Here is a 13677-nt window from a genome sequence, read left to right as displayed (position 1 = left end):
TACCCATCTCGCTTACACTACATCTCTCTCGCTCTCACAGTCTAGACCAGCTATACTCAACCTGCGGCCCGACGTCATTGTCAGTGGCTCGCGTAAAATTAAAGATAATTGTAAAACATTTTGAATTTCGTTCATCGTAATAAATAATAATAGTAAGCATGCGACAAGCCAGATCTGAATAAGCTGGTGTAGCTTTCCCAATTTCAAAAATCACACTGAATGAAGCACTGAATCATCTGATGAATCTTTGTTATTAATTTATTTTAGTTTAAGTCGCATATTATTGGTATTTCCGATCTCGCCTAAAATTTTTAATTTTATTGTAATTAGTAATTACCAATTTTAGTTGCGACCCGCGACACCGAGGCTAAAACGTGTTTGCGGCACGTATGAAAAAAGGTTGAGTACCACTGATCTAGACTTTATAGCCTCGTTACTAGTATCAGTGATAGTAAAGAATAGGTGCATCGGACAAGCGCCCTATAAGTATAGTATTGAGCTACGTAATAGGGCCCCTAGACGAACAATTTTCACGTATTGTGCAATATTATTGACCGTCCAGGGTCTTGAACGCGCCCACCTTTCAATCTTATTGTCAATTATATTGCACAATAAAATTGATCGTTTAGGCTCTCACTAATAGAACGTTCATTTTATAATACTTGACATCAATATATCAATGAGGAAGTTAGATAATTTTATAATGAGTGTAGAATATAAAGTGTTTGTGGAGTACATGCTCTAGAATTCGGGATGAAATACTTATCGGGATTTACGTAATTACTTTTTACAAAACATGATATATATATATATATATATATATATATATATATAAATCAAAATATATAAAAATAAGTCGGATTTTCTTGCCTGACGCTATAACTCCAGAACGCACGAACCGATTTCCACGGTTTTGCATTCGTTGGAAAGGTCTCGGGCTCTGTGAGGTCTGTAGAAAAAAAAATCAGAAAAAACTTCAAGGATAAACAGGAAAATAGGGAAAATCATTTTATGGCAAAACAACGTTTGCCGGGACAGCTAGTTCTCAATACATTACAAATTGATACTTAAAACTGACAAATACACAAATAGAAGAAAGGAAGAGAAATACATAATTTTCTTTCGTACTTGTAAAAGACTCTCTCTAAGTCTCTACGTTTTCTACTGCCCCTGACTTCAAATCTCTATTGCTTTCACTTTTAAATAAAACATTATCTGTAATCGTGCAATAAATAACAGTTAGGTGTAGCGATAATTCCCTATGAGTTTATGCTGTGTTGATATTTCGCCGGCACATCCAAGCGCTGGCCGGCCTATGTCGGCCGTGTGAAACCCTAGATTGCTTTAACGGTTGCTTATTGAGATAAACTTAAGTTAAAGTTTATATTATCGTCCTATAATGGGAAAAATAACACTTATAATATTTTTATAAACGTACATTATGTATTATATCAAAAATCTGAGTAAAAAACAAACCAAAATACCAAAGGGCCGACCGGAATTTTGGCATAACTCTCAACCAAAATGAGAAGTTAATATAAAAGAGATTGTGAACTAATGCCGTTATAACAAATTAATTGACATTATTAATAGGACCACTAGTTTAGACAGAACGAGGGCATAATCATACACACATATCCATTCATTATCCTTTCTTTTGACCTTAGTAGGGTAAAACCAGTAACAGTTTTCAATTACATAATTCATAGTTTCAAATCTGATCGTAGCCCGGACATCTAGATCTGACGCGGACCGGAAGGTCTTTATGCGACCTATCTGACACTCTGACACTCTGACATTCTGACACCGGTGACTCTGACACTGTAACACCGGTGTGACACTGTGACCCACTTGCAAACGCTTTGTTGGAGCATCATTGTTCGCAAAGTTTAACTTTTTACATGAGTTTGATGCAAAATGTTTGAAAATTATGTTGGTGAATCGTGTTTGGTGCTCTATAAGATTATAACTGTATGTAAAGGCTTCTAAAATGGTTTTAGTAAATAGGCATTCATGACTAGATAGTCCATAATAGTATACGGTATACCATTACCCATGCCATAAAAAACTGGTATCTAAAATCTTGCATTCTTAAAAAAAAATACGAAAATAAAAAAATTGACGCGCACGTAGTTAACCCTAAAATACTATACCTACGTCTTATTTACAAAAAATCCCGCAACAATTAATTACCGAATAAATATCTCAGTACCTCGGGCGACGCGACGGTAGCCGCGAAAGCTGTGTAGCTCGTAAAGTGGTAGCCACCCGCCGCGTTGTTTATGTCACGGCGATCGCACGATAACCTCACAATGAAATCCACTTTCGCGCCTTTTCACGTGACATTTTGTTTTTTTTTTTAATTTGTTGAAATTTGGCAAAGATCTTTAGATATATAGAATCGGATATTATAAAAATTATGGCAAGCTGTGTAGGTCGTTGACGTTACTAACGCAATATTTTTCACATGCATGTGACTGCAAGTTTTCGAATAATATTTATAATACATTCTTCTGATCAGATCAAATTCCATATCAAAGGCCTCATCAGCTTTTGAGGCACGTGTCAAAGTTATTCAAAGAGCCCGCGAAGAAAAAATCCATTGTGACCAGCAACAAAACCTATTTACAAATACTCGCTCGCCCGCCCACTCAAAAGGTGTTTATTTAAAAAATTTGATACACAATACAAATGTCATCTCTTTTATTTTCGCGCCATTTAATGCTATTTCGCACCATTAATGTCCTTTTATCGACAACTGTACAATGTTGTACCGTATTTCGGCGAGCAATTTTTTTCCTCGAACTTTGCTTTTTGTCGCGTGTTTATGGCTTATAATTTGTATTATTGTTGAATTTTGGAATTTATTACTCTCAAATTCAAAGGTTAATGGCTCCTGCCTCCATCATTGAAATAGATAAAAAAAATCGTAAATCAATAGAAAATAACGTTAATTTTAATATTCTTTGTGTCAGCTGTAATAGATCTGAGTAATTTCAATTTTCACATTAACATAATCGTTATAAACTTGTAAAAGTTGAATCATGTTCATCACAAAAAACTCCGCACGAGATCATATTTTGCGTCTGACCCACAGAAATGGATCTAGTCCATTTTTGTGGTCTGACCGAAAATAGCAACTATTTTAGGGTTGATTTTTTAGCCTGCTTTGGTTTAACGATTAAACCTCTATTTCCACAACACACAAGGAATCCAATGTTTTTTTTTTAAATGTTAGCATAGTCTACTCACATTCGAACAATTCTTTGTCATAACTTTCAGCATTAAGTCTTAACATACAATGCTATTTAAAGCACACATTATTAAGGTGTACATCTTACATCGTGATAAGGAAGGGTGCCTAAGATTGGAATCTGACAACACCGGGTCCCATTGTCGCCGCTAAATTTGTTTCGCCATTTCCGATTCGTAAAGATTACGATAGGCGCCTTTGTATACAGGCTGCTCCATTTTCTAAATATAATGGACTCATTGTAATGAACAAACGAATGAAGAAGATATTAAAATGAATAAAGAACTTAATTTTCGAGGAATACCTAAATAAGTTCGATTAAGAGTTTAGACACAGTGTGTTTTATTCCAAAGAATGATAAAAAAGCAAAGTAGTTCATTGTCGTCAATTTTAAATTTAGAATCAACGTTCAACATTCGGTATTGACATCCTGTAAGAATATTATAATTCAATATTTTCTTTGAATACGCCTCATAATAAGATTCGGTCGGCATTATGGCCAGGTCTATTGTGAGACTAATGCTCATTCTTCTGGGATATGTAAACATCTGCCGTACGCCTACAGCTTTTGTCGTGAATCGTGATGGAGATAGAAAAAAAAACTAGCCGCTTTTAGCCCGCAAAAGGACGTTTTTGTTGTTTACTTGGATTATCTTTCATTCATTTTTGTTTACCTAAGTATTCGAAATAAGCTAGCTATCCCGGACCAGAAAATTAAAATTTTTCTCATTTCTGTCAAAAATTTCTACTCTTGGAACTAAATCGATAATATTATAAGTTATGACATTAATTTCAAAGCTCTGGAGAAAGTAATATTTCTGTTCGTTTGTTTTTAGTTTACCACTAAAATGGTAAAAAATTTTACAAGTAAATTAGGCTACAAAAACATCTACATATTGAATTAGGTAACCTACGCCAAACAATGATATTTTCTTTACCTTGATACGTTGCTTTACAAAGTCAATGACCGATTAAATTACAATCTCGGTCAGTCAATCATCAATTGTTTTTCGTGTCCGATGTAAACCCCTCATAAATCCATTAACACCCGCATGTATCATTTAATAAGCGGCAATTATTTTATTTTATAAAAAATAACGAAAGGAATGAAGAACGAACGAACGATCGATGCGGGCCTCACTAATGTGCCCGATTATTATCACCCTTTAAGTGTACAGTCGGGGACATAAGTCGTTATAAAAACTTCTTTTAATTTATGCAATATACCTAACGATGAAAAAAAATGGGTAAAAATTTAAAGTTCTTTGGAAGATGATATTCATCACGACACTATTTATTCTGAATTAAACATTTTATTATTTATTCAAAGCATCTGTGTTTTATTTGTTATAATTATTTTATAAAAACTATAAATGACAATATCGTCTTAGGTAAAATCTTTTATTTACACGTCGATCTTTGTTTGTCAAGGGACTTTTCAAACGTATCAGACAAAGGCTGCAACCTCGTTCAAACTAGCTTATGTAAAACATTTTATTACCAAAAATAGTTCTATCTAATACATATCTACTTAAATATAATTTACACTAAATAAAAATGTATTTCCTTTAACACTTGTGTCGGGGAGTGTACCAATAAGTCGTAATGAACCGCGAACAGGACAATCGAGAGTGTTATAGATTTTATTGAAGATACCCACTACTTATGGAATTTAGATTCATTAAGTTCATTTAAATAATAATGATCACGTTTTAAAGAAATAGTTTTATCGAAAAGAATATTCTTTATATAATAATATGATCCTTCGCGTATAACTTTCTAAAAATATAAGATCAAAACCGATTTTGATCCGCGACAATTTAATTTTTAATTTTAAAATAATTTGCGGTCTAAAATCCTGCCATAAGGTTCCCATGCATTTACGAATAGGCCAATCGACTCTAGTCGGACTGATCGCAGGCCGAACTGACTGTACTCGTTTTGTGCATTCCCGTGTTTGCATGAGTCCAGCCAGTTCGGCCTGATATCAGTCCAACCGGATTCAATCGATTTCAACGTATAATATGTGGTCGGCCTTGCCATGTATTCGAGCCTTTATAAGTAGGTTTATGGAAAAGCTGGGAAAAAGACGTCTGCAATTTTCTTTTTTATTATGGTATTGCCATTTTTATCAGCCTCGTGGCATGTCATTTTGACGTTGTCATTGTGTATGACGTCAGCGCCATGTCGGCGCCGCGCTGATTGTGGCTGATGGGGCGCTGATTTAGCGGGTCAGATCTGTTGACACCAACATCAATACTGTTGCTGCAACTCTGATTCACTATGTATCTCGAGACTATATAGGTACTCGATAAATTGGTGGAGAAATGTGAAGAATTTGAGCGGCGGTCAGTGTAGTATTGATTCCTGACGTTGTAGGATTTATATTTTGTCTTCTATGCCTAGCATGGCCACAGTAGAAATGCGAAAGAATAGAAATGCTGTCAGTTTTTGCGGAGAAACTGACAGATTTCCTCTGTTAATCCATCATTTTATGACCATGGTAAGCCTGCTGAAATCTTCTAATGCCGCGGCCGCACATGCGTCTATCGAACGAAGCTTTGTGCTATGAGACGATACCATTGGACGATACACGCAGATCGTCCAATGGTATCGTTTTAAGCACGAAGCACTAGGCAGGTGCGGCCCGGGCATTATAGAAATCTAATTGGACAAAATGTTAGGCGCTACGATTTTCGCGGTTGCAAGAATTTTAGAAATAGAATGCCACGTCTTGGGCAAAAATTAAAAAAAATATACAACATATCATAGGCACAGATCAGTCACGTGTACATACGACGATAAAAGGAACACGGTATATAACATTCATTCATTAAGTCGACTGTGCATCGGGGTCGGACCAATTAAACTATATTACATTGTGACGACGGCGGCGCAGGGTTAATTGGTATTGGGCGATCCTCGTGATCCTCGACCAAAGATCAGCTCCCGTGTTGACCACCTTTCCATTTTGGGGTTAAATACCGCCGCCCCGCGCCACGTCAGCTGTCAACGTCATGTGACGTCTATATTTTTTAAATGGCCGAAAAATTGCAATGATTTATAGTTTTTTTTAATGTAAAAACCATAGACTTAATATATTATACTGATAGGTTTATGGTAAAAACCGTGTCAAACATTGTTTTATCTTTACAATCCATTCTTAAAATAAACAGATTTGCACGTGTTTATAATAAAAGAATACAAAGTCAATATTGATTAATTGACTATGTATTTCTCTTATTGTAGACTCACATCATAAATAGCTTTGTTTAAAATTATCTCTATAATAAACCAAATACGATCTTAGACTTATCGAATAAGGAAGATCCTGATTGCAAACAATATATTTTTATACTGGGCAAATAACATGAAGACATGTTTTGTTATCAACTTATCACACCACTGTCCTATATCGTTATCTCATTTAAATTTACTGCCGTAGTATTTAACTGGTATTTCTATTACTAGTACTAACTATTTAATGAAGTTTTTATATTAAGTCTTTTCGAGACTCGTGTTCATAACAGTAACAATTATGTACCTTGCTGTTTCATGAACAACCACTAAGCCATCCTAAACGTAAGCTCTGAAAACTTACATATTTATTATTCTTAAGCTCTTGACATAAGGCGAAGACCGCGTAGCCTAACCACGCAACTCGCAAGGTGTTGAGGCTACACGCATTCATCCAGGCTTTCACATGTAACAAAAGTGACGTCACACCTGTTAAAGTAGGCTTAAGCCTAGGTGGTGACGTCACGAGCATCTGTCACTGAAGGTGGAACATCTGGCGCAATTAGCGCAAGTGAGCGCAATTGGTTGCGTCAGCGCGGCCCAGCAGCGCCCAGAGGCTCGAGGAATTAGAATTGATAGAGGCGTTCTATTATATAGGTCAGTGTAGGGACAGCAAAACTGTGATATAGTTCGGTAGTCGGTAGTTAATACGCGTATTATGTGATTAAAATTTCGAAAAAATCTCTTGATGTATAATATGATGCACTTGCCAGGTAGGCGCCACGCCTACGCGTAGGTACATTCACTGTACCTACTGTTAAATAATATCGAAACGTTTCGTACACTAAAAGATAACTTTTTTAATTACATTACACAATGTAAACTGTGCACAGTGCAACGTGCATCACAGAAATGACGTGATGAATTTTGAATGTGAACAAATATCATCAGCATTAAAAGTTATTAGGTATTATTATTATTTATTATTATTTAACAGCTTTTTTAGCTGTTCTAAACCACATGCGAAAATATTCTCGAAGGGCTAGTTTCCGGACCCATGCCTATTGCCAAATAGGACCATTCTATTTAGTAATTTAATCACGAAGAAAAAATTTAGAATTAAAAAATATATATTTGTGACAGTTACAATTTTCATTAAAACGTGTCCTTTATCATCCATACTTCCATACTAATATTATAAATGCGAAAGTGTGTTTGTCTGTCTGTCCGTCTGTCTGTCTGTTACCTCTTCACGCCCAAACCGCTGAATCGATTTAGCTGAAATTCGGTATGGAGATACTTCGAGTCCCGAAGAAGGACATAGGATACTTTTTATTCCGGAAAAATGTACGATTCCCGCGCGATCAACGAAATTTGGCGCAACGGAGTCGCGGGCGGCATCTAGTATATTATTATAAATGCGAAATTGTCTGTCTGTTACCTCTTCACGGCCAAACCGTTGAGCCGATTTTGCTGTAATTTGGCGATAATCTAATTTTGGCGCAAGGGTCAGGCGTTTTCATATAAGCAACAAATCAGATACTTTTCTGCTGACCGTCTCCGTTAACGCTTCCGTGTCCTAGTCCAAGTGGTTGTAATTTTTAAAGACTTCAATTAAACTGACATCATTAAACATTTAATTACAGATCATATTTCCGATTACGACGACGCCATTATGTAACGGTTGGTTGAGCTTCTAATTGTTTGAATTGTGTTTTTTTTTTTATCGGTAATTATTACATTATGACCGTCTTCATATTAGACCGCTTTTTTCGCACACACACATACGCGGGTTTTCAGATAACATTAGAGAGCAAAACAATTCAGTATTACATCGGTTGCGAATAAAGTTTATTTCTGGTTGTTGGATGAATACGATTTCATTTTAAATATTAGAATAGAAGTTGGTGAAATTATTAAAAATCGTAAAGCATCTATAAAAGAAAATGAATTTATCATATTTTCCAAATCAACATTTCATTATTTACCACAACAGTTACGAAGCTTAACTGACTTCACCTACGCTTCTGCCTTCTAAACCGCCATAATATTATTTACTAAACAGCACTTCTTCTTCTTTCACAACTGCATCCCACCCGTAATTTTTGCCAGTGGTGTAGCAATAAAAAATATTAATGTTTGCCACAATATCTAAATGGGGGTCCGTAATCGCATTACGGCGGTCTGCGTCAGTTTACGGGCTATTATTTTTATTTCCAAGGGTCTGTTTCTACCGGAAGGATTATCTTATTGTGATGGAACTCGTTTTGAACATCTCGCGAATGCGAGTAATTATTTAAGATTATGTAAATATGACATTATGAAATTAAAGTTCATCTGTCTTAAACCTGATGCGATTTTAACGGCGTTTTACGTTACGTCTGACAACTGACAAGAATGTAACAATGGGCATGTTCCGAATTCAAACCCAGTGTTACTGACTAGTGCTTATGATGAAATACTGTTAATTCGTTCCAAAATATACGCCAGTTCATTGACTTTAATGACTTTGTTAGGATCTTGACCCATTGTAATACGTCACACTTGTCTCATCAATGGGCACACTAGTACGTCAATATTATGGCATTATCGCATACGTCTTGAGTACTGGCTGACATACTGGGTTTTTATCGAAACCTAGGCAATATTACTTGCTAGCAAAACTTCGCTGCTAATGACATAAGTAATTGTCAGTTAGGTCGCTATTGTGGGCGCGTGCGACATGTAATTTACATGTATGTGTGTCAGCACAATTATTTCACATAAACACGATAATTGTCCATACCAATTTATTATTCTATTAAACGAACTCGCCATCAGGTGATTTATTGGTTATGTTTTTGTCATAATTAGCTTAAGGTGTCAAGTTTGACATTCTCTATTTATGAATTGATATTGGTGTGATTTATGTCATGGCGTAACTAAATATTATGTTCGTGAGGAAAATACTTTTCTACAAAAGTGCATTTTTTTTAATTAAAAGGTTTTTGAGGGTTCTTGGAGGTTAAGAGACGTTTTCAGCATTCAATTATTGTTTATGTAGATTGATGTTTTAAAAAAAAATGTCGATATACAGAACCCTCCAATAATATTTCATTGTTACGTATTCAATCACACAGAAGCTCCTAAAAATCACGTGAAATTATTTAATGTAGCGAAAATCGTTGAATATCTTCATCTGCAGTTACAGTTACAAAATATCTTCTTTTGTTAATATTATCGATAGCAAAATAAATTATTAGAATGAAAAAACCACTTCACGTTTCGCACTTTCAACTTATCTGTAATAATAATTATTAATAACTAGTCGTACAATCTTAAAGGGAAAACAAAATATCAATTTAAGCTATGTTAACAACTAGACTTATGATACAAGTTCCTTCTAGTTTTTAGGTGGTTCAGATGTACAAACGTGACCTGGAATTCGGAACCATTCCTCGTCTTACAGAGCTTAAGGCAATTTCACTAACAAACAATTTTCCATCTTTACAGACGCGTGCGGCCTTTCCGACGTGGCGCACATAGAGAGTCTCCAGGAGAAGTCCCAGTGTGCTTTAGAAGAGTACTGTCGAACGCAGTACCCCAACCAACCCACCCGGTTCGGCAAGCTGCTCCTCCGGCTACCCTCGCTTCGAACAGTCAGCTCTCAAGTCATAGAACAGCTGTTCTTCGTCAGGCTAGTGGGCAAAACGCCCATCGAGACCCTAATAAGGGATATGCTGCTATCGGGAAGCTCCTTCTCCTGGCCCTATATGGCGACCATGTGACATACGATGTGGAGGCAGCTGGCCGCGTGATCAGCGCCCTACCTCCCCTACCTCATGTATCGGGAGGAGGAGGCTGTGACGTCATCCACGGAGGTCCAGGAGGAGTATGGAAGGGAGTTTGACCCGTCCGCCTTCTTCCCCAAGACGTGCGACAAGGACCGCGAATGCGACAAGGACCGCGAATGTGACAAATGAACTGTAGTGTTTTTGTTCCTCTGTAATATAGTAGTAGATAATTTAATTGTAAATAATAAAAGATTATTGTAATATATTTTAATGTGATAACGAAAGAGGCATGTTTTCTACGCTCTGACTTTCTGACAATATTCTTCTTGTTGTTTTGGATGTGTGATATCGCTTTTTGTATCGTTAAGGGCCGAGGTACGTTACCTAAACAGCCCTTTACCCTGCCATATAAATTACAGTTGCCCTAAACTTCGCCGCCCTATCTCAGGCCCTTCGCAGATAACGTTTACTGTAAATTAAACACCGAATCTATACCGAAATACCACAAAGCATATAAAATGGTTTGTAAACAACTTATCTAGGTACTTATATTAAAAGAAAAGTTAGGAAAATGGGCAATGCTTTGTTCTTTCTTAAATACTTACTTAAATATCCCTCTCAGAGACGAATATTAATTAATTAACTGTAATGAAGCAAATAAAGATTTTGACATAAGTTACGTACATTATCTGTCAAACTCGTCATTAAAATGAAGTTTAATCAACATTAAATATCTCTGAGAGCGGCAATAGGAAGCAATATTCACGTCAAGGTTAGTAAGTAAAATTAAAAAAAAATTGAAAATGGAATCTCTGTTATCAAAATGGCGATCTCACAAATTCAAAATGGACGAACAAAAGCAATCTTGGATTGAAACGCAATAATACTAGAAGTGCAATGTTGATGTTAGATATTGTAATTGTATAAAGTTTTTGAAGATTTTTATAAGTTTTATAAAATTATATTATTCAAAGAGCATTTGTAAATAATCGATAAACTGGCGTTTTACTGACGTTTTTTTGATTAAAATTATTTAAATAAAAAAATAAACATGATTTTTATTATCATTATAATTTATCATTAGAATGGAAAGTTTTATCAAAATGAACTTTTGAATTGAAATTCACAGTTTGTAAATATTTAGGTAGGGTTGCACCAGAGGCGTGGTTAAAGTTAAAGTTATGGTTATAGTTAAATATGGCGTCCTTTAGCTTTAACTTTAACCTTAACTGGAGAAATTCACAGATGTCTGTTTATTTTTTTTTATTCAAGCTACAGGTAACGGAATTGAGGGTATAAAAAATTGAATTATCCGTAAAAATCGACAGGAAAAATATAACACTGTAAAACATAGTAAATTTTCAGATATACGTATGAGCGGAGGTTAAATATGGCGTCCAGGGAGCGTCCTTGGACGCCACATTTAACTTTAACCAAAGATTTGACATTTTGCACTGTAGTTATAGTTAAAGTTACAGTAATAGTTAAAGTTAGTTGGTGCAACCCAACCTTAAACTTTTCACGCCAGATTTTATTAAAGAACAAAATAAATGTATTTATTTCGTGCAAAGGTTGCATCTTTTATACACTTTTATTTAAACTTTTTATACTTTATTTAATTAAATAGCTGGTGCTTTATTTCTATGTTCAGAGTTTTGGTAATTCCTAAAGCATTTATTAATTAAACAAAAATTAATATAGTTTTGTATAAAGTAGCCGTTTTATTGTTCAGTGTGTTTTGATTTTGGAACAAATAGTTTGTGTTATTTTTTTCTTACAATATTTTACAAACTTTTTTTACGGTAATTGTAAAAATCCTGCCAAATCTGAATAATAAATGGAAAGCAATGTATTTATTCGCAATAACTGTACAATAGTGTAAGTAGTGTGTGAGTCCTGAGGGGTTGTATGAGAGAGTTACATGACAAATAAAATGATGTCTTTCTGAATTTTATTGTTTTACTAGCTGTCCCGGCAAACGTTTCTTTGCCATTATAAAGACGTATTTCGCCCGTATTATTTTATTGAAGTGACTAAATAAGTATGTCACCATGGCAACGTCCATCGCTATCCCGTCGCCCAACAATGGTCGCCTTCGGTCTCGAGTTGTAATAATTTACTATTATTTATTTAACAAATGCACTTATCAAATAAGTGCCCAGTAGCCGATTCTCAGACTCACTGAATATGCATATGAAATTTGGTTAAAATCAGTTAAGCCGTTTCGGAGGATTCCTGCAGCGCTTCTGATGCTGCGAGTGTCCATGGGCGACGGAAGTTGCTTTCCATCAGGTGACCCGTTTGCTCGTTTGCCCCCTTATTTCATTTAAAAAAACTTAGTTTTGTTACACCCTGTAGACATGCCCAAACCAGTTGATGGCTTGACAACCCTTCAATAAGTCAGGGCTACTCAACAGGTGGGTAATTAATACGGGTATATCACGGCTTCCCACGCGAGCCCACCGCGGGGCCGCACAAATCAGATCGCGTGCACCTGTAACACGGGACATCACGCGACGCATTCCCACGCGCCCCGACGTGTTCACACGCAGCGCTAATTATATCACCTGATATCATGTCGCCAATTAGTCTATCACCTAGACTATTTATTGCTGTCCTGGAATGAAAATATATTATGGTACCATCGAGGAAATTTATTCATGGACAGATGATAGACATACGTCATTTGGTCGGATCATGTCAATTCAATGTTAATTGTGATTTGTCGGGTGGGTTTGACGTAACGTGACCAAACTACGTAGGTCCCCCATCTGCCTAGGAAGCAACTTCTCTGGTAGCACAAAGGTAATTTAATAATACTTGGACTTTACACAATCTAGAAGCTCAGACTAAGCTTTAGAAGTAACGAGTGTTAAGTTTCAAAAATATTTTTGACATTGCTTGTTGAACTACATGTTACATATTATTAAAAGTCGTCGCTTCTAAAAATATTCATTCAATGTCAGATTTTTTTTTAATTAAACAGCTTTTTCGGTCCAATTTTTAAAACGAACAATATTTGAACCACGTATGTAACGTGAAATAATAATTAGAAACAACAGTAATTTAAAACGGAAGTGGTAAAACACCCTTATTTAACAACTATCGACCACACAGCTGTTTGTCGGTCATTAAAATAACAGTGATTTAAAAATTACACCAAATCCGATACAGTGACTTCCGTGGCTCCCGTAATTGTGACATAATGAGGTGTCCCACTCCCGGGACAGGTGACCGGGAACGGGACGGGACGGGAAATCACCGACGTCACGGTATATGACTGTCCAAAGGTTTGGCACACCTGGTGATCTTTGACCTTCGTGACGGGGGTGAGGAAATCAAAGTACAGTTGTGCCTGGTTGTGCTGTTGCATCATTTTTAACGTCATGGCAATATCAGGCAATATTTAAATAT

At 35.9% G+C, this 13677-nt stretch overlaps 1 protein-coding gene across 1 annotated transcript in view; it reads left to right on the top strand.

The window, feature by feature from the left end:
* LOC121734473 (COUP transcription factor 2-like) overlaps window positions 1-10932 on the top strand; it is a 139139-nt gene extending 128207 nt beyond the window's left edge. The window contains 1 exon segment of the mRNA XM_042125085.1: window positions 9983-10932. Within this exon segment, the coding sequence (XP_041981019.1) occupies window positions 9983-10257 (275 nt within the window). The 3' untranslated portion in view covers window positions 10258-10932.
* Window positions 10933-13677: the final 2745 nt, after the last annotated feature.

Source organism: Aricia agestis, chromosome 15, assembly GCF_905147365.1.
Source record: "Aricia agestis chromosome 15, ilAriAges1.1, whole genome shotgun sequence".
In the NCBI taxonomy this organism is placed as follows: Eukaryota; Metazoa; Arthropoda; class Insecta; order Lepidoptera; family Lycaenidae; genus Aricia; species Aricia agestis.
Note: the sequence above shows the minus strand (reverse complement) of the source record. Positions and strands in the feature narration are given on the sequence as shown.